Below are 19,908 nucleotides of genomic sequence, written 5' to 3'. Positions count from 1 at the left end.
GACTTTACTCCCAGGACATTCTCAAACCACTCTTCCCCTTTACCCTTGAGCTTCGTTTCACTCAGAGCCAAAACATCCAGGTTCCTTTCCTCAAACATACTACCTATCTCTCCTTTTTTCTCATCTTGATTACATCCACTCACATTTAGACACCCCAATCTGAGCCTTCGAGGAGGATGAGCACTCCCTGCGTGACTCCTTCTTCTGTTTCCCCTTGTAGAAAGTTAAAATACAAGGAGGGGAGGGTTTCCAGCCCCCCGCTCCCGTCCCCTTTAGTCGCCTACTACGACAAGTGTGGAATGCGTGGAAAGCATTCTTTCTCCCCTATCCCCAGGGATAGTAGCATTTATGGATCTGGAGAAGGCATATGATAGAGTTGATAGAGATGCTTTGTGGTAGGTAATAAGAATATATGGTGTGGGAGGCAAGTTGTTAGAAGCAGTGAAAAGTTTTTATCAAGGATGTAAGGCATGTGTACGTATAGGAAGAGAGGAAAGTGATTGGTTCTCAGTGAATGTAGATTTGCGGCAGGGTTTTGTGATGTCTCCATGGTTGTTTAATTTGTTTATGGATGATGTTGTTAGGGAGGCGAATGCAAGAGTTTTGGAAAGAGGGGCAAGTATGCAGTTTGTTGTGGATGAGAGAGCTTGGGAAGTGAGTCACTTGTTGTTCGCAGATGATACAGCGCTGGTGGCTGATTCATATGAGAAACTGCAGAAGCTGGTGACTGAGCTTGGTAAAGTGTGTGAAAGAAGAAAGCTGAGGGTAAATGTGCATAAGAGCAAGGTTATTAGGTACAATAGGGTTGAGGGACAAGTCAATTAGGAGGTAAGTTTGAATGGAGAAAAACTGGAGGAAGTGAAGTGTTTTAGATATCTGGGAGTGGATTTGGCAGCGGATGGAACCATGGAAGCGGAAGTGAATCATAGGGTGGGGGAGGGGGCGAAAGTTCTGCGAGCGTTGAAGAATGTGTGGAAGACGAGAACATTATCTCAGAAAGCAGAAATGGGTATGTTTGAAGGAAAAGTGGTTCCAACAATGGTATATGGTTGTGAGGCATGGGCTATAGACAGAGTTGTGCGGAGGAGGGTGGATGTGCTGGAAATGAGATGTTTGAGGACAATATGTGGTGTGAGGTGGTTTGATTGAGTAAGTAATAATAGGGTAAGAGAGATGTGTGGTAATAAAAAGAGTGTGGTTGAGAGAGCAGAAGAGGGTGTTTTGAAATGGTTTGGTCACATGGAGAGAATGAGTGAGAAAAGATTGACCAAGAGGATATATGTGTCAGAGGTGGAGGGAACGAGGAGAAGTGGGAGACCAAATAGGAGGTGGAAAGATGGATTGAAAAAGATTTTGAGTGATCGGGGCCTGAACATGTAGGAGGGTGAAAGGCTTGCAAGGAATAGAGTGAATTGGAACGATGTGATATACCGGGGTTGACGTGCTGTCAGTGGATTGAACCAGGGCATGTGAAGCGTCTGGGGTAAACCATGGAAAGTTCTGTGGGGCTTGGAAGTGGAAAGGGAGCTGTGGTTTCGGTGCATTATTACGTGACAGCTAGAGACTAGGTGAGAACGAATGTGGCCTTTGTTGTCTTTTCCTAGCGCTACCTCGCACACATGAGGGGGGAGTGGGTTGTATTTCATGTGTTGCGAGGTGGCGATGGAAATGAATAAAGGCAGACAGGATGAATTATGTACATGTGTACATATCTTTGTGTGTATATATATGTATATGTTGAGATGTATAGGTATGTATATATTTGTGTGTGGATGTGTATGTATATACATGTTTATGGGGGTGGGTTGGGTCATTCTTTTGTCTGTTTCCTTGCACTACCTCGCTAACGTGGGAGACAGCGACAAAGCAAAGTAAATAGATAAAAATACTTACGTAAGTAGGAGAGCTGGCCAGTGAGCATTATTAGATTACGTGTAAATTGATATGCGCATGAAAGAGAGACTTTTGGATGTTAATGTGCTGAGAAGTGCAGCTGGAGCGATGTCTGATCATTATCTTGTGGAGGCGAAGGTGGAGATTTGTAGAGGTTTTCAGGAAAGAAGAGAGAATGTTGGGGTGAAGAGAGTGGTGAAAGTAAGTGAGCTTGGAAAGGAGACTTGTGTGAGGAAGTACCAGGAGAGACTGAGTGCAGAATGCAAAAAGGTGAGAGCAAAGGACGTAAGGGGAGTGGGGGAGGAATGGGATGTATTTAGGGAAGCATTGATGGCTTGCGCAAAAGATGCTTGTGGTATGAGAAGCGTGTGAGGTGGGCAGATTAGAAAGGGTAGTGAGTGGTGGGATGAAGAAGTAAGACTATTAGTGAAAGAGAAGAGAGAGGCATTTGGATGATTTTTGCAGGGAGATAGTGCAAATGACTGGTATATGTATAAAAGAAAGAGGCAGGATGTCAAGAGAAAGGTGCAAGAGGTGAAAAAGAGGGCAAATGAGAGTTGGAGTGAGAGAGTATCATTAAAGTTTGGGGAGAATAAAGAGATGTTTTGGAAGGAGGTAAATGAAGTGCATAAGACAAGAGAATAAATGGGAACATCAGTGAAGTGGTCTAATGGGGAGGTGGTAATAACAAGTAGTGATGATGTGAGAAGGAGATGGAGTGAGTATTTTGGAGGATTGTTGAATGAATTAGATGATAGAGTGGTAGATATAGGGTGTTTTGGTAGAGGTGGTGTGCGAAGTGAGAGGGTCAGGGAGAATGATTTGGTAAACAGAGAAGAGGTGGTGAAAGCTTTGCGGAAGATCAAAGCCAGCAAGGCAGCAGGTTTGGATGGTATTGCAGTGGAATTTATTAAAAAAGGGGGTGACTGTGTTGTTGACTGGTTGGTGAGGATATTTAATGTATGTATGGCTCATGGTGAAGTGCCTGAGGATTGGCAGAGTGCATGCATAGTGCCTTTGTACAAAGGCAAAGGTGATAAAGGTGAGTGCTCAAATTACAGAGGTATAAGTTTGTTGAGTGTTCCTGGGAAATTATATGGAAGGGTATTGGTTGAGAGGGTGAAAGTATGTACAGAGGATCAGATTGGGGAAGAGCAGTATGCTTTCAGAAGTGGTAGAGGATGTGTGGATCAGATGTTTGCTTTGAAGAATGTATGTGAGAAATACTTAGTTAAACAGATGGATTTGTATGTAGCATTTTTGGATTTGGAGAAGGCATATGATAGAGTTGATAGAGATGGTCTGTGTAAGGTATTAAGAATATATGGTATGGGACACAAGTTGCTAGAAGAAGTGAGAAGTTTTTATTAAGGATATTAGGCTTGTGTACGAGTAGGAAGAGAGGAAAGTGATTGGTTCTCGGTGAATGTTGGTTTGCGGCAGGGGTCCATGATATCTCCATGGTTGTTTAATTTGTATATGGATGGGGTTGTTGGGGAGGTGAAATCAAAAGTTTTGGAGAGAAGGGCAAGTATGCAGTCTGTTGTGGATGAGAGGACTTGGGAAGTGAGACAGTTGTTGTTTGCTGATGATACAGCACTGGTGGCTGATTCGGGTGAAAAACTGCAGAAACTGGTGACTGAGTTTGGTAAAGTGTGTAAAAGAAGAAAGCTGAGAGTAAATGTGAATAAGAGCAAGGTTATTAGGTATAGTGGGGTTGAGGGACAAGTCAATTGGGAGGTGAGTTTGAATGGAGAAAAACTGGAGGAAATGAAGTGTTTTAGATATCTGGGAGTGGATTTGGCTGCAGATGGAACCATGGAAGTGGAAGTGAGTCATAGAGTGGGGGAGGGGGCAAAAGTTCTGGGAGCATTGAAGAATGTGTGGAAGACGAGAACATTATCTCAGAGAGCAAAAAATGGGTATGTTTGAAGGAATACTGTTTCCAACAAAGCTATATGGTTGCGATACGTAGGCTATAGATAGGGTTGTGTGGAGGAGGGTGGATGTGTTGGAAACGAGATTTTTGAGGACAATATGTGGTGTGAGGTGGTTTGATCGAGTAAGTAATGAAAGGGTAAGAGAGATGTGTGGTAATAAAAAGAGTGTGGTTGGGAGAGCAGAAAAGGATGTATTGAAAGGGTTTGGTCACAAGGAGAGAATGAGTGAGGAAAGATTGACAAAGAGGATATATGTGTCAGAGGTGGAGGGAATGAGGAGAATTGGGAGACCAAATTGGAGGTGGAAGGATGGATTGAAAAAGATTTTGAGTGATCGTGGCCTGAACATGCAGGAGGGTGAAAGGCGTGCAAGGAATAGAGTGAATTGGAACGATGTGGTATACTGGTGTCGATGTGCTGTCACTGGATTGAAACAAGGCATGTGAAGCATCTGGGTTAAACCATGGAAAGTTTTGTGGGGCCTGGATGTGGAAAGGAAGCTGTGGTTTCGGTGCATTATACATGACAGCTAGAGACTGAGTGTGAACGAATGTGGCCTTTGTTGTCTTTTCCTAGCGCTACCTTGCACACTTGTGGAGGGAGGGGGGTGTCATTTCACTTGTGGCGGGGTGATAACAGGAATGAATAAAGGCAGCAAGTGTGAATTGTGTACATGTGTATACGTTTGTGTATGTGTATATATGTATACATTGAAATGTATAGGTATGTATATATGCGTGCGTGGACATGTATGTACATGCGTTTGTATGAGGGTGGGGTAGGCCATTATTTCGTCTGTTTCCTTCCTCTACCTTGCTAACACAGGAGACAGCGACAAAGTGTAATAATAATAATAAAAAAAATATATATTTATATGCAGATGTTTCCAACTTACCATTTTTTATTTTACGGTGATACAACTGCAATATGCAGTATAACACTCTCTCATTATGCTGTGCATTGGCAGCGAGCTGCAGTTTCCAGTCAGCCACACAATCACAAGTGCCTTCTACCAGCTATTCTCAAACCTCATCAGTGGAGAAGGAAATTGATGATCCTGTCAGTGTAACATCCTCATCATCAGGCAATTTAAGTGTTATTTGCTTCAAACATTCTTCAGGCCTTATTTGCTTTCTGCTGTGTACGTTAGTGGTGAGTACCTGTACAACCAATTTTTTTCTAAGTACAATATTCAATGAATTACACGAGATATTCTACACTTTCTCCTCTATCCCCAGGTATCCCTGGGGATAGGGGAGAAAGAATACTTCCCACGTATTCCCTGTGTGTCGTAGAAGGCGACTAAAAGGGGAGGAAGTGGGGGCCTGGAAATCCTCCCCTCTCATTTTTTTTTTCAATTTTCCAAAAGAAGGAACAGAGAAGGGGGCCAGGTGAGGATATTCCCTCAAAGGCTCAGTCCTCTGTTCTTAATGCTACCTCGCTAACGTGGGAAATGGCGAAGTTTGAAAGAAAGAAAAATTCTACACTTTATTGTAAAATAGGCCTTGTATTAGATGATTTTGTCCAATGTTGGCTATTATAAGTGGTCTGAGGATGTTTAAGGTAGGCTAGGATATGATGTTCTGTAGGGTAGGTATGCAGTATTAAAGGTATTTTCAACTTACAATGGGTTTATCGGAACATGACCCCATCGTAAATCGAGGAGCATCTGTACATATATGGATGCTTTAGCCTGAGCCAGGTACCCATTTTATTGACCAACTTATAGAGATTAATGAGCAGCTAGGTTGACTGAGGACTGACAGCTGCAACCAGGATTCGTACCTTATGCACTCGATCCTGGGGAGCTTGTGAACGCATCATGTTGGGACACTAAATGCTACACCATGGAAGTAGTAATTCTTTTATTTCATATGATTATTCAGTTCATATTTATGGGTTACCTGTTGGCTTAGGGAAGCATTATAGGATATTTTCCGTGGCTTTTTCAAGTATACAAGTATGTCATTATGTCATATTTCAATTTAAAATGTTTTTGGGCTTAAAATCTCACTGCAGTTTTTGGGGTAATTGATTTATACAAAACCCTCATTATAATGATTTTTTGTGCTGAATTTGTATCTAGGGTTGAAATATATTTTTTGGGACATCAAGGCTTGCAAATAAGTAATTAATGGTTAATCTGTTCAAAGATTGTGTGATTATACATTCATATTTATAGGGTATCTATTGGCTTGGGGAAGTATTATATAAAGAGATATTTTCCATGGTTACTTAAATTATAGAAGGCTTTCATTGTGTCATATCTCAGTTTCAAAACAAAATTGTTTTAAGGCTAAAGAAATTCCCTGAACTATTGCCAGTAATCTTTGGTATTTTTAGTGGAGCTTAAATATTTGTTGGAGGCCCTTAAAGTCTATAAATAAGTAATTAATGGTTACTTTTTTGGGAGATTCTGTGATTATTATGGGGTATCTGTTGGTTTGGGGAAGCATTATGAGATAATTTCCTTGGTTATTTAAAGTATATATGGATTTCATTACATCATATTTCAATTTTGAAAAAAATGTTTATAGACTAAAAGCTTCCATGAACTATCAGTAATTTTTAAAATTTTTTAGTGGGAAATAGATTTGCTTGAAAACTTCAGTATAAGGAATATTTTTTATGCTGAATTAGAATATGGGGTTGAGATATGTGTTGAGGATGTTAAGGTTTGTAAATATATAATAAATGGTCTCTCCTTAATAAGATTTTGTAATTTTTCAGTTCATTTATATTGGGTATCTGTCGGCTTGGTAAAGCATTATGAGTTATTTTCTGCGGTAATATCAAGTATAGAAGGGTTTCATTACGTCATACTTCAATTTTAAAACGAAGAGGTTTTTGGGCTAAAAATTTCTCAAAACTATTACCTACAATTTTTGGTAATTTTGAGAAGGCAATAGATTTGCTTGAAAACCTCGGTATAAGGACTGTTTTTCATGCTTCATTTGCTTCTGGGGTTGAAATATATGTAGGGAACATTAAGGCTTTTGAATAGGTATTTAATTGATAGAAGCATTCTCTATGTCTCTATCTCAATTTTAAAACAAAATTGTTTTTAGACAAAAAATCCCTGAACTATTACCTGCAAGTTTTGGCATATTTGTGAAGGTATTTTTGTGAACGAATGTGGCCTTTGTTGTCTTTTCCTAGCACTACGTCACACGCATGTAGGGGGAGGGGGGCGTCATTTCATGTTTGGCGGGGTGGTGACGGGAATGAATAAAGGCAGTAAGTGTGAATTGTGTACATGTGTATATGTCTGTGTATGTATATATATGTATACGTTGAAATGTATAGGCATGTATATGTGTGTGTGTGTGTGGACGTGTATGTATATGCATTTGTGTGTTGGTGGGTTGGGCCATTCTTTCGTCTGTTTCCTTGTGCTACCTCGCTAACGCGGGAGACAGCGACAAAGTATAACAATAATATTGATAATAAAAAAATATATATTCATATACAGATGTTTCCAACTTACCATTTTTTAGTTTACGGTGATGCGACAGCGATATGCAGTATAATACTCTCTCATTATGCCGTGCAGTGGCAGCAAGCTGCAGTTTCCAGTCAGCCACACAATCACAAGTGCCTTCTCCCAGCTATTCTCAAGCCCCATCAGTGAAGGAAATTGATGATCCTGTCAGTGTAACATCCTCATCATCAGTCAATTCATTTTAAGTGTTATTTGCTTCAAACATTCTTCAGGCCTAGTTTGCTTTCTGCTGTATACGTGAGTGGTGAGTACCTGTACAACCAATTTTTTTCCAAGTAAAATATTCAATGAATTACATGAGATATTCAACACTTTATTGTAGAATAGGCTTTGTGTTAGATGATTTTGTCCAAATGTTGGCTAATATAAGTGGTCTGAGGATGTTTAAGGTAGGCTGGGATATGATGTTCTGTAGGGTAGGTATGCAGTATCAAAGGTATTTTTAACTTACAATTGGTTTATCGGAATATAACCCCATTGTAAATCGAGGAGCATCTGTACATATATGGATGCTTTAGCCTGAGCCAGGTACCCATTTTATTGACCAATTCATAGAGATTAATGAGCAGCTAGGTTGACTGAGGACTGACAGCTGCAACCAGGATTCGTACCTTATGCACTCGATCCTGGGGAGCCTGTGAACGCATCATGTTGGAACACTAAATTCAACACCATGGAAGTAGTTATTCTTTTAGATCATATGATTATTCAGTTCGTATTTATGGGCTATCTGTTGGCTTAGGGAAGCATTATAGGATATTTTCCATGGTTATTTCAAGTATACAAGTATGTCATTATGTTATCTTTCAATTTAAAATGTTTTTGGGCTTAAAATTTCACTGCAATTTTTGGTATTTTTGAGAGGTCAATTGATTTATATAAAACTCATTATAATGATTTTTTGTGCTGAATTTGTATCTGGGGTTGAAATATATTTTTTGGGATATCAAGGCTTGCAAATAAGTAATTAATGGTTAATATGTTCAAAGATTGTGTGATTATATAGTTCATATTTATAGGATAATCTATTGGCTTGGGGAAGTATTATATAAAGAGATATTTTCCATCTTCAAAATGAAGAGGAGGATGAGAACAAGAGAGAAGAACCCTTCCGCCACTTAGGTCTAGAAGGAGGAGGCTATCCCGCCTGGGGAAAGGTCTGGTTCCGTCTCACCAAGTAAGTAGAGAAACTATCAAAGGCAGACAGTATGAATTATGTACATGTGTATATATGTATATGCCTGTTTGTGTATATATATGTGTACATTGAGATGTATAGGTATGTATATTTGCGTGTGTGGACGTGTATGTATATACATGTGTATGTGGGTGGGTTGGGCCATTTTTCCGTCTGTTTCCTTGCGCTACCTCGCTAACGCGGGAGACAGCGACAAAGCAAAATAAGTATAAGTAAAATACATTTTCCATGGTTACTTAAAATATAGAAGGCTTTCATTGTGTCATATTTCAGTTTCAAAACAAAATCGTCTTTAGGCTGTACTATTGCCAGTAATCTTTGGTATTTTTTAATGGAGCTGAAATATATGTTGGACATTAAAGTCTATAAGTAAGTAATTAATGGTTACTTTTTTGGGAGATTCTGTGATTATTCAGTTCATATTTATGGGGTATCTGTTGGTTTGGGGAAGCATTATGAGATAATTTCCTTGGTTATTTAAAGTATAGATGGATTTCATTACATCGTATTTCAGTTTTGAAAATTAATGTTTTTAGACTAAAAGCTTCCCTGAACTACTATCAGTAATTTTTTAGTGGGAAATAGATTTACTTGAAAACTTCAGTATAAGGAATATTTTTCATGCTGAATTAGAATATGGGGTTGAGATATGTGTTGGAGGATGTTAAGGTTTGTAAATATATAATAAATGGTCTGTCATTAATAAGATTTTGTGATTTTTCAGTTCAATTATATTGGGTATCTGTCGGCTTGGTAAAGCGTTATGAGTTATTTTCTGTGGTAATATCAGGTATAGAAGGGTTTCATTATGTCATATTTCAATTTTAAAATGAAGAGGTTTTTGGGCTAAAAATTTCCCAGAACTATTACCTATTATTTTTGAGAAGGCAATAGATTTGCTTGAAAACTTCGGTATAAGGACTATTTTTCATGCAGCATTTGCTTCTGCGGTTGAAATGCATGTAGGGGACATTAAGGCTTTTGAATAAGTAATTAATTGATAGAAGCATTCTCTATGTCTCTATTTCAGTTTTAAAACAAAATGGTGTTTAAACAAAAAATCCCTGAACTATTACCTGCAAGTTTTGGTATTTTTGTGAAGGTAATAGTTTTGCTCGAAAACCTAAATGCAATTATTTTTCATGCCAAATTGGAATTTAGGGTTGACATATATGTTTGAGAACGTTAAAGTCTGTAAATAAGTAATTAATGGTTACTCTTTAAGAAGATTTTGTGAGTATGTGTAATTAATGGTCATTCTTTAACAATATTCTGTGATTTTTCAGTTCATTATATTGGGTATCTGTCGGCTTGGGAAAGCTTGTGAATTATTTTCCATAAATATATCAAGTATAGGGTTTCATTATGTCATATTTCAGTTTTAAAGCAAACAGGTTTTTGGGCTAAAAATTTCCTACAACTATTACCTGCAATTTTTGGTATTTTTGAGAGGGCAATAGATTTGCTTGAAAACCTCAGTATAAGGAGTTTTTCTTGCTGCATTTGAGTCTAAGGTTGAAAATATGTAAGGGGAACATTAAGGCCTTTCATTAAGTAATTAATTGAAACTTCTAGATTATGTGATTATTTACTTCATAATTATTGGGTATGTTTCGGCTTAGAGAAGCATTATGAGATATTTTCTGTAAGTTACTTCAAGTATAGAAGCATTTCACTACATCTTGTTTCAATTTTAAAACAAAATAGTTTTAGACAAAAAATGCCCTGAACTATTACCTGCAGATTTTGGTGTTTGTGAGGGTAATAGATTTGCTTGAAAACTGCAGTATGATTATTTTTCACACTCACTTGGAATCTAGGGTTGAAATATATATTGGAAGATGATAAAGTCTGTAAATACATAATTAATTGTTACTATTTAACAAGATTTTGTGAGTATTGACTCATATATATTAGGTATCTGTTGGCTTGGGGAAGGATTATTGGTTATTTTCCAGGGTTATATCAAGTATGGAAGGGTTACATTATGTCATATTTCAGTTTTAAAACAAAAAGGTTTTAGGGCCATAAATCTCCCTGACATATTACCTGCAATATATGGTATTTTTGAGAGGTTAAAATACATGTTGGGATATTAAGGCCTGCAAGTAATTGTTTTGTTTAGTTTAAGTCAGCTGAGAGTATTTGAGCAACTGAGTCTCTAATCAAGTGCTACCCCAAGATAAAAGCTGGCAAGGCAGCAGGTTTGGATGATATTGCAGTGGAATATATTAAAAAAGGGGATGACTGTGTTGTTGACTGGTTGGTAAGGATATTCGGTGTATGTATGGTTCAGGGTGAAGTGCCTGAGGATTGGCAGAATGCATGCATAGTGCCATTGTATAAAGGCAAAGGGGATAAAGGTGAGTGTTCAAATTACAGAGATATAAGTTAGTTAAGTATTCCTGGGAAATTATATGGGAGGGTATTGATTGAGAGGGTAAAGGCATTTACAGAGCATCAGATCAGTGAGGGGCAGTGTGTTTCAGAAGTGTTAGAGGATGTGTGGATCAGGTGTTTGCTTTGAAGAATGTATGAGAAATACTTAGAAAAACAGATGGATTTATATGCAACATTTATGGATCTGGAGAAGGCATATAATAGAGTTGATAGAGATGCCCTGCGGAAGGTATTAAGAGTATATGGTGTGGAAGGTAAGTTGCTAGAATCAGAGAAGTTTTTTTTGAGGATGTAAGGCATGTGTACAAGTAGGAAGAGAGGAAAGTGATTGGTTCCCAGTGAATGTCGGTTTGCAGCAGGGGTGCCTGATGTCTTCATTGTTGTTTAATTTGTTTATGGATGGGGTTGTTAGGGAGGTGAATGCAAGAGTTTTGGAGAGAGGGGCAAGTATGCAATCTGTTGTGGATAAGAGGGCTTGGGAAGTGTCAGTTTTTTTTCACTGTTGATACAGCACTGGTGGCTAATTCGGGTGAGAAACTGCAGAAATTTGTGACTGAGTTTGGTAAAGTGTGTGCAAGAAGAAAGCTGAGAGTAAATATGAATAAGAGCAAGGTTATTAGGTTCAGTATGGTTGAGAGACAAGTCAATTGGGAGGTAAGTTTGAATGGAGAAAAACTGGAGGAAGTGAAGTGTTTTAGATGTCTGGGAGTGGATTTAGCCACGGATGGAACCATGGAAGCAGAAGTAATGAAAGGGTAAGAGGGATGTAAGGTAATAAAAGAGTGTGGTTTAGAGAGCAGAAGAGGGTGTGGTGAAATGGTTTGGACGCATGGAGAGAATGGGTGAGGAAAGATTGACAAAGAGGATATATGTGTCAGAGGTGGAGGGAAGAAGAAGGAGACCAAATTGGAGGTGGAAGAATGGAGTAAAAACGATTTTGAGCATTTAGGGCCTGAACATACAGGAGGGTGAAAGGCTTGCATGGAATAGAGTGAATTGGGACGATGTGGTATACTGAGTTGACGTGCTGTCAACGGATTGAACCAGGGCATGTGAAACATCTGGGGTAAATCATGGAAAGGTCTGTGGGGCCTGGAATGTGGAAAGGGAGGTGTGGTTTTGGTGCATTACTCATGATAGCTAGAGACAGGGAACAAATAAATGGGTATGGTTGCACTAGGAATGGATGAAGGCAAGCAAGTATGATTATGTACATGTGTATGTCTGTGTATGCATATGTATGTATATGTCTATATGTATATATATGTGCATGAGTGTGTATGTATGTGTGTTTTTGTATATGATTGAATGGGTCTTTCTTCATCTGTTTCCAGGTGCTACCTCGCTGACGTGGGAAACGACAATCAAGTATGATAATAATATTTATTTATTTTCATTATACTTGATCGCCATTTCCTGCATCAGCGAAATAGCACCTGGAAACAGATGAAGAAAGACCCATCCACTCATACATACATGCCCATACATGTACGTACCAACATATACATATATACCCACGTATATATTCATACTCACTTGCCTTCATCCATTCCCAGCACCACCCTGCCCCACAGGAAACAGCATCGTCACTCCCTGCATAAATGAGATAGCACCAGGATAACAAACAAAAACAGCCACATTTGTTCACACTCAGTCTCAAGCTGTCATGTTTAATGCACTAATACCACAACTCCCTATCCATAGCCTGAGCCAGGTACCTATTTTATCGATCAACCCCTAGGGATGGATGAACAGCTGGGTTGACTGTGGGTCAACTGCTTGATCTTGGGCAGCCCATGATGTGATGATTATTTTTTTGATGTTGATAATTTTATTTGGTGCTGTAAAGTTTTATTTTTTTGATAATTTTATTTGGTGCTGTGAAGTTTCATTTTTTATGGACTGTATTTCTTTGGCCTTTCCATTGTCTTTGGGCTATTTCGTGGTGTTAGAGAAAGGTATGATTTGATGGACAAGTGTTATGAGTCCCCCTCCTTGTTGTGTGTCATTTTGTACAGTTGTTTGTTGTAGAAAGGTGAGGGTAAATCTGGTTTCTTGGTTGTGGGCTTTATGGATGTTGTGTTCTCTTTGTTGGTTGAGTATTTCTGTGTTTGTTTCTCATGCCATTGATGTTGTTGCAATATGCTTAGTTCATTGTTGAGGTTCTTTGTAGTAGAATGGTTTGCTTGTGAAGTGTGCATTTTGTGATGTTTGTCGAGTAATTTTGCTGGTGGTAAGGGGGTTGTGATGGGGTTTTGGGGGTTGCTGCATTGCCATGTTCTGAATAGTCTCATACGGATGATAGTGATGGTGGAGATGATACTGCTGAGAGCAGTTGAAGCTTCTAATGGAGTAGAGCTATTTAGTGATCAAGTATTTGGCACTGTGGGCAGAGGAATACTGGTGTTCCAGGTTAGGGTTAATGTCACTGGCTGGCTTAGTTGTGTGGTGATGGTGACTGGGCCATCATATCCCTGCAGTGAAAAATGTGAATGTATAAGATGTCTGGGTGTGACCCATGTTCTGGCACAGTGGGCAGGAACAGCTGGAGGCTGAGCTCCATGTGGGAGTGGCTCAAATGTTCAGCAGAACAGTGGCAGATGGGATATGTACCCATAGCTCATGGTGTTTCAGAGTGGTAGATGAGCATCACTTCCAGTCAGAAGGCTTCAGAAGCATTACCTCTCAGTAGTAATGTCAAGCATCTTTTGCAGACTTGAACCCAAAAGCATGCTTCTCTTCTTGAGGTAAAGTGCAGGATGGCATTCTTTTAAAGAACAGGACAATTTCATCAACTTTGAAGATTAGTTTGGGAGGGTAGTTGCCATGCTTTATGATAGCTTTGAGGGTAGAAAGAAATTGCTGGGTAGCCTGGACATCCCCACTCACAGCTTCACCACAAATGCTGATGCTGTGCAGTGTTCTGTGCCATTTGAGCTGATCAAGCCCACCTCTGCTAGCTGAGAATGTTTCTGAGCTATCCCCTTCCTGCAGGTGCCTTGAACATGCTCCTTGCTTTTTCCATGATAATGAGTTGGCTTAATGGCATATTATGTTGCATTTGGTCATCCATCCATGTTCTTAGCCCGTTTCCCATTTTTTCTAACAAACTGCTTCTTGAATGAGTCACTTTTGTTGCTCTTAATCTCATGGACATCATGAAGCTGGATTCTTAATAATGGTGCTAAATATCATAGTTAATTTGAAAACCACCGATATCAAGCTGATGCTCACCAGCCTCACAAACCAGCTGGGTAAGAAATCTGAATCGTGAATGCCTATTGAACCCTTCACAAATTCAAATTACTTCTTGTCTGTAGACTCCTATTTTCTATTTCAAGTTATAAATTCTTGTAATAAGGTTAAATAAAACCAAACAAAATCTATAAAATTCATCTTCCATCAAAATATGTTCATAGGAAAGCCTAATCCTCTGGAAAGATTTTTTTCTTTAATCAATACCTCTTTGCTTTCTAAGTGATATCCTAAAACAAGAGGTTGATTATACAATACAAATTGCCCATACAAAAGATACTACATTGGTTAAAACTACTTAGTCTATGATTGTAGCAGTTTCAAAAAAATCAGGCAAGTACTTTTTCACTCCTTAATCGTAAATGAAATTCCCTTTTCTTGCAGTCGAGCAATAAGTGTTGTCTTCATAAAAGCAGTGGCTGGAGGGTACACACCACCACTGTTAAGAAAGATTGCATAAAAATTATTAAAAGTACAAAAGACTTTGTACTGCAAAATGACTTGAATAAAGCTTGCAAAAAATAAGCACTTAATCAAACCACCTTTCAAGAGGAGGCTTTGTTGACTATACAGGAGAATAGTTTCATTTATACACTTAGTTCTACAAAGCATTCCCTTACTTGTTCAAGTGACAAAACCAATGTAACTGAAGCATTATGAAAAGATCAAAATTTACAAACTTTAACTAAAAACTACATTTATTACACATTATATTCAACCAAAGGTGGAAAAGAAAAGTGCTAAAAATTATTCTTATCCTGCTCCAGGATCCCCTTTTATGTGGCTCACAGAATTAAGGAAGTCATCTGGCTGGGACCTCAGGTCATGAAATGTGGTAATGTGTGTTTGTCTGGGCACATTAAGGAATAGCAACAGAGGGAGTATCCACAACAGACTGCATACTTGCCCCTCTTTCCAGAACTCCTGCATTCACCTCCCTAACAACCCCATCCATAAACAAATTAAACAACCATGGAGACATCACACACCCCTGCCGCAAACCTACATTCACCGAGAACCAATCACTTTCCTCTCTTCCTACACTTACACATGCCTTACATCCTCGATAAAAACTTTTCACTGCTTCTAACAACTTGCCTCCCACACCATATATTCTTAGTACCTTCCACAGGGCATCTCTATCAACTCTATCATATGCCTTCTCCAGATCCATAAATGCTACATACAAATCCATTTGCTTATTATATATTTTCATTATACTTGATAGCCTTTTCCAATGTTAGCAAGGTAGCGCCAGGAAATAGACAAAGAATGGCCCATCCACTCATATGTATATTATTTTTTTTTTATTATACTTTGTCGCTGTCTCCCGCGTTTGCGAGGTAGCGCAAGGAAACAGACGAAAGAAATGGCCCAACCCACCCCCATACACATGTATATACATACGTCCACACACGCAAATATACATACCTACACAGCTTTCCATGGTTTACCCCAGATGCTTCACATGCCTTGATTTAATCCACTGACAGCACGTCAACCCCGGTATACCACATCGCTCCAATTCACTCTATTCCTTGCCCTCCTTTCACCCTCCTGCATGTTCAGTCCCCGATCACACAAAATCTTTTTCACTCCATCTTTCCACCTCCAATTTGGTCTCCCTCTTCTCCTCGTTCCCTCCACCTCCGACACATATATCCTCTTGGTCAATCTTTCCTCACTCATTCTCTCCATGTGCCCAAACCATTTCAAAACACCCTCTTCTGCTCTCTCAACCACGCTCTTTTTATTTCCACACATCTCTCTTACCCTTACGTTACTTACTCGATCAAACCACCTCACACCACACATTGTCCTCAAACATCTCATTTCCAGCATATCCATCCTCCTGCGCACAACTCTATCCATAGCCCACGCCTCGCAACCATACAACATTGTTGGAACCACTATTCCTTCAAACATACCCATTTTTGCTTTCCGAGATAATGTTCTCGACTTCCACACATTCTTCAAGGCTCCCAGAATTTTCGCCCCCTCCCCCACCCTATGATCCACTTCCGCTTCCATGGTTCCATCCGCTGCCAGATCCACTCCCAGATATCTAAAACACTTCACTTCCTCCAGTTTTTCTCCATTCAAACTCACCTCCCAATTGACTTGACCCTCAACCCTACTGTACCTAATAACCTTGCTCTTATTCACATTTACTCTTAACTTTCTTCTTCCACACACTTTACCAAACTCAGTCACCAGCTTCTGCAGTTTCTCACATGAATCAGCCACCAGCGCTGTATCATCAGCGAACAACAACTGACTCACTTCCCAAGCTCTCTCATCCCCAACAGACTTCATACTTGCCCCTCTTTCCAAAACTCTTGCATTCACCTCCCTAACAACCCCATCCATAAACAAATTAAACAACCATATATGTATGTACATATTTATACTTTCTTGCCTTCATCTATTCCTTGCGCCAACCCACCCCACAGGAAACAGCATCGCTACCCCCTGCGTCAGTGAGGTAGCACCAGGAAAACAGAAAAAAAGCCACATTAGTTCACTCTCAGGCTCTACCTGTTATGTGTAATGCACTGAAACAATAGCTCCCTATCCACATCCTGGCCCCACAGACCTTTCCATGGTTTAGCCCAGACTTAACATGCCCTGGTTCAGTCCAGTGACAGCATGTTGACCCCAGTATACCACGTCGTTCCAGTTCACTATATTCCATGCATGCCTCTCACCCTCCTGCATGTTTAGGCCCCGATTGTTCAAAATCTTTTTCACTCCATCCTTCAATTTGGTCTCCCACTTCTCCTTGTTCCCTCCACCTCTGACACATATATCCTCTTTGTTAACCTTTCCTCACTCATTCTCTCCATATGTCCAAACCATTTCAACACACCCTCTTCTGCTCTCTCAACCACACTATTACTACACATCTCTCTTACCCTTCCATTACTTACTCAATCAAACCACCTCGCACCACATATTGGCCTCAAACAGTTCATTGCATCCACCCTCCTCTGTACAACCTTATCTATAGCTCATGCCTTGCAACCATATGATATTGTTGGACCTACTATTTCTTCAAATATACCCATTTTTGCTCTCCAAGATAATGTTCTCTCCTTCCACACATTCTTCATCAGTCCCAGAACCTTTGCCCCGTCCCCCACCTATGACTCACTTCCACTTCCATGGATCCATTCACTGCTAAGTCCACTCCCAGATATCTAAAACTCTTCACTTCCTCCAATTTTTCTCCATTCAAACTTACACCCCAACTAACTTGCTACTCAATCCTGCTGAACCTAATAACCTTGCTCCTATTCACCTTTACTCTCAACTTTCTCCTTTCACACACTCTTCCAAACTCGGTCACCAACTTCTGCAGGTTCTCACTCGAATCAGCCATGAGTGCTGAATCGTCGGTGAACAACAGTTGACTCACTTCCCAGGCCCTCTTATCCCCAACAGACTGCATACTTGCCCCTCTCTCCAAAACTCTTGCATTCACCTCCCTAACAACCCCATCCATAAACAAAATAAACAACCATGATAACATCACACACCCCTGCCGCAGACCAACCTTCACTGGGAACCAATCACTCTCCTCTCTTCCTACTCGTACACATGCCTTACACCCTTGACAAAAACTTCTGTGCTTCTAGGAGCTTACCTCTCATATCAAATATTGGTATATGTTGGTATTATTTTTTCTCTTTGCTTTATTTTTCCATTCATGTCATAACAGATACATGAATAATGAACTGTTTATGAAGTATGGGAGAGACCCTCATCTTGAGAGAGGGAGTTTTGTGCTCAAACCTTACAGGTCTGATCTTGTTTAGTGAAACATTAAAGTCTCTTTCTCTCTGTTTTTTACTGGGCTCTCAAATACTTTTCTTTAGAGCCCTTTTAATACTTTTCAAGGGATTCTTGTAAATTCCATCACCATGTTTATTCCTTAATAAAGTTTTTAGACCCCATCCATAAACAAATTAAACAACCATGGAGACATCACACACCCCTGCCGCAATCCTACATTCACTGAGAACCAATCACTTTCCTCTCTTCGTACATGTACACATGCCTTACATCCTCGATAAAAACTTTTCACTGCTTCTAACAACTTGCCTCCCACACCATATATTCTTAATACCTTCCACAGAGCATCTCTATCAACTCTATCATATGCCTTCTCCAGATCCATAAATGCTACATACAAATCCATTTGCTTTTCTAAGTATTTCTCACATACATTCTTCAAAGCAAACACCTGATCCACACATCCTCTACCACTTCTGAAACCACACTGCTCTTCCCCAATCTGATGCTCTGTACATGCCTTCACCCTCTCAATCAATACCCTCCCATATAATTTACCAGTGAATGTAGGATTGCAGCAAGGGTGTGTGATGTCTCCATGGTTGTTTAATTTGTTTATGGATGGGGTTGTTAGGGAGGTGAATGCAAGAGTTTTGGAAAGAGGGGCAAGTATGAAGTCTGTTGGGGATGAGAGAGCTTGGGAAGTGAGTCAGTTGTTGTTCGCTGATGATACAGTGCTGGTGGTCGATTCATGTGAGAAACTGCAGAAGCTGGTGACTGAGTTTGGTAAAGTGTGTGAAAGAAGAAAGTTAAGAGTAAATGTGAATAAGAGCAAGGTTATTAGGTACAGTAGGGTTGAGGGTCAAGTCAATTGGGAGGTAAGTTTGAATGGAGAAAAACTGGAGGAAGTAAAGTGTTTTAGATATCTGGGAGTGGATCTGGCAGCGGATGGAACCATGGAAGCGGAAGTGGATCATAGGGTGGGGGAGGGGGCGAAAATCCTGGGAGCCTTGAAGAATGTGTGGAAGTCGAGAACATTATCTTGGAAAGCAAAAACGGGTATGTTTGAAGGAATAGTGGTTCCAACAATGTTGTATGGTTGCGAGGCGTGGGCTATGGATAGAGTTGTGCGCAGGAGGATGGATGTGCTGGAAATGAGATGTTTAAGGACAATGTGTGGTGTGAGGTGGTTTGATCGAGTAAGTAACGTAAGGGTAAGAGAGATGTGTGGAAATAAAAAGAGCGTGGTTGAGAGAGCAGAAGAGGGTGTTTTGAAATGGTTTGGGCACATGGAGAGAATGAGTGAGGAAAGACTGACCAAGAGGATATATGTGTCGGAGGTGGAGGGAACGAGGAGAAGTGGGAGACCAAATTGGAGGTGGAAAGATGGAGTGAAAAAGATTTTGTGTGATCGGGGCCTGAACATGCAGGAAGGTGAAAGGAAGGCAAGGAATAGAGTGAATTGTATCGATGTGGTATACCGGGGTTGACATGCTGTCAGTGGATTGAATCAGGGCATGTGAAGCGTCTGGGGTAAACCATGGAAAGCTGGGTAGGTATGTATATTGGCGTGTGTGGATGTGTATGTATATACATGTGTATGGGAGTGGGTTGGGCCATTTCTTTCGTCTGTTTCCTTGCACTACCTCGCAAACGCGGGAGACAGCGACAAAGCAAAAAAAAAAAAAAGTTTTTAGACCTATTATGTGCAAGAGGTGAAAAAAAGGGCAAATGAGAGTTGGGGGGGAGAGAGTATCATTAAATTTTAGGGAGAATAAAAAGATGTTCTGGAAGGAGGTAAATAAAGTGCGTAAGACAAGGGAGCAAATGGGAACTTCAGTGAAGGGCGCAAATGGGGAGGTGATAACAAGTAGTGGTGATGTGAGGAGGAGATGGAGTGAGTACTTTGAAGGTTTGTTGAATGT

General features: G+C 40.0%; 2 protein-coding genes across 11 annotated transcripts in view; one reads left to right on the top strand and one right to left on the bottom strand.

Annotated features, from left to right (window-relative positions):
* Window positions 1-19,908, top strand: part of LOC139747317 (uncharacterized) — a 99,671-nt gene that overhangs the window by 11,430 nt on the left and 68,333 nt on the right. Inside the window, exons 2-4 of one of the 5 annotated variants that reach the window (XM_071659480.1) lie at window positions 4,801-4,985; window positions 7,387-7,579; window positions 8,416-8,512. The exons of 2 other annotated variants lie outside the window; for them this stretch is intronic. The gene's annotated coding sequence lies outside the window, so the exon portion shown is untranslated. Of the gene's footprint in view, window positions 1-4,800; window positions 4,986-7,330; window positions 7,580-8,415; window positions 8,513-19,908 lie in introns of all 5 variants that reach the window. 2 more of the 5 variants (XM_071659481.1, XM_071659482.1) reach the window with 2 other exon arrangements.
* The window catches only part of LOC139747319 (saccharopine dehydrogenase-like oxidoreductase), a 139,987-nt gene continuing 134,391 nt past the window's right edge, over window positions 14,313-19,908 (bottom strand). For all 6 annotated transcript variants that reach the window (XM_071659487.1, XM_071659488.1, XM_071659486.1 and 3 more), the window contains one exon: window positions 14,313-14,627. In XM_071659487.1, the coding sequence (XP_071515588.1) occupies window positions 14,534-14,627 (94 nt within the window). In that variant the 3' untranslated portion in view covers window positions 14,313-14,533. The remainder of the gene's footprint in view (window positions 14,628-19,908) is intronic.

The sequence above is a fragment of the Panulirus ornatus genome, chromosome 68, assembly GCF_036320965.1.
Source record: "Panulirus ornatus isolate Po-2019 chromosome 68, ASM3632096v1, whole genome shotgun sequence".
In the NCBI taxonomy this organism is placed as follows: domain Eukaryota; kingdom Metazoa; phylum Arthropoda; class Malacostraca; order Decapoda; family Palinuridae; genus Panulirus; species Panulirus ornatus.
Note: the sequence above shows the minus strand (reverse complement) of the source record. Positions and strands in the feature narration are given on the sequence as shown.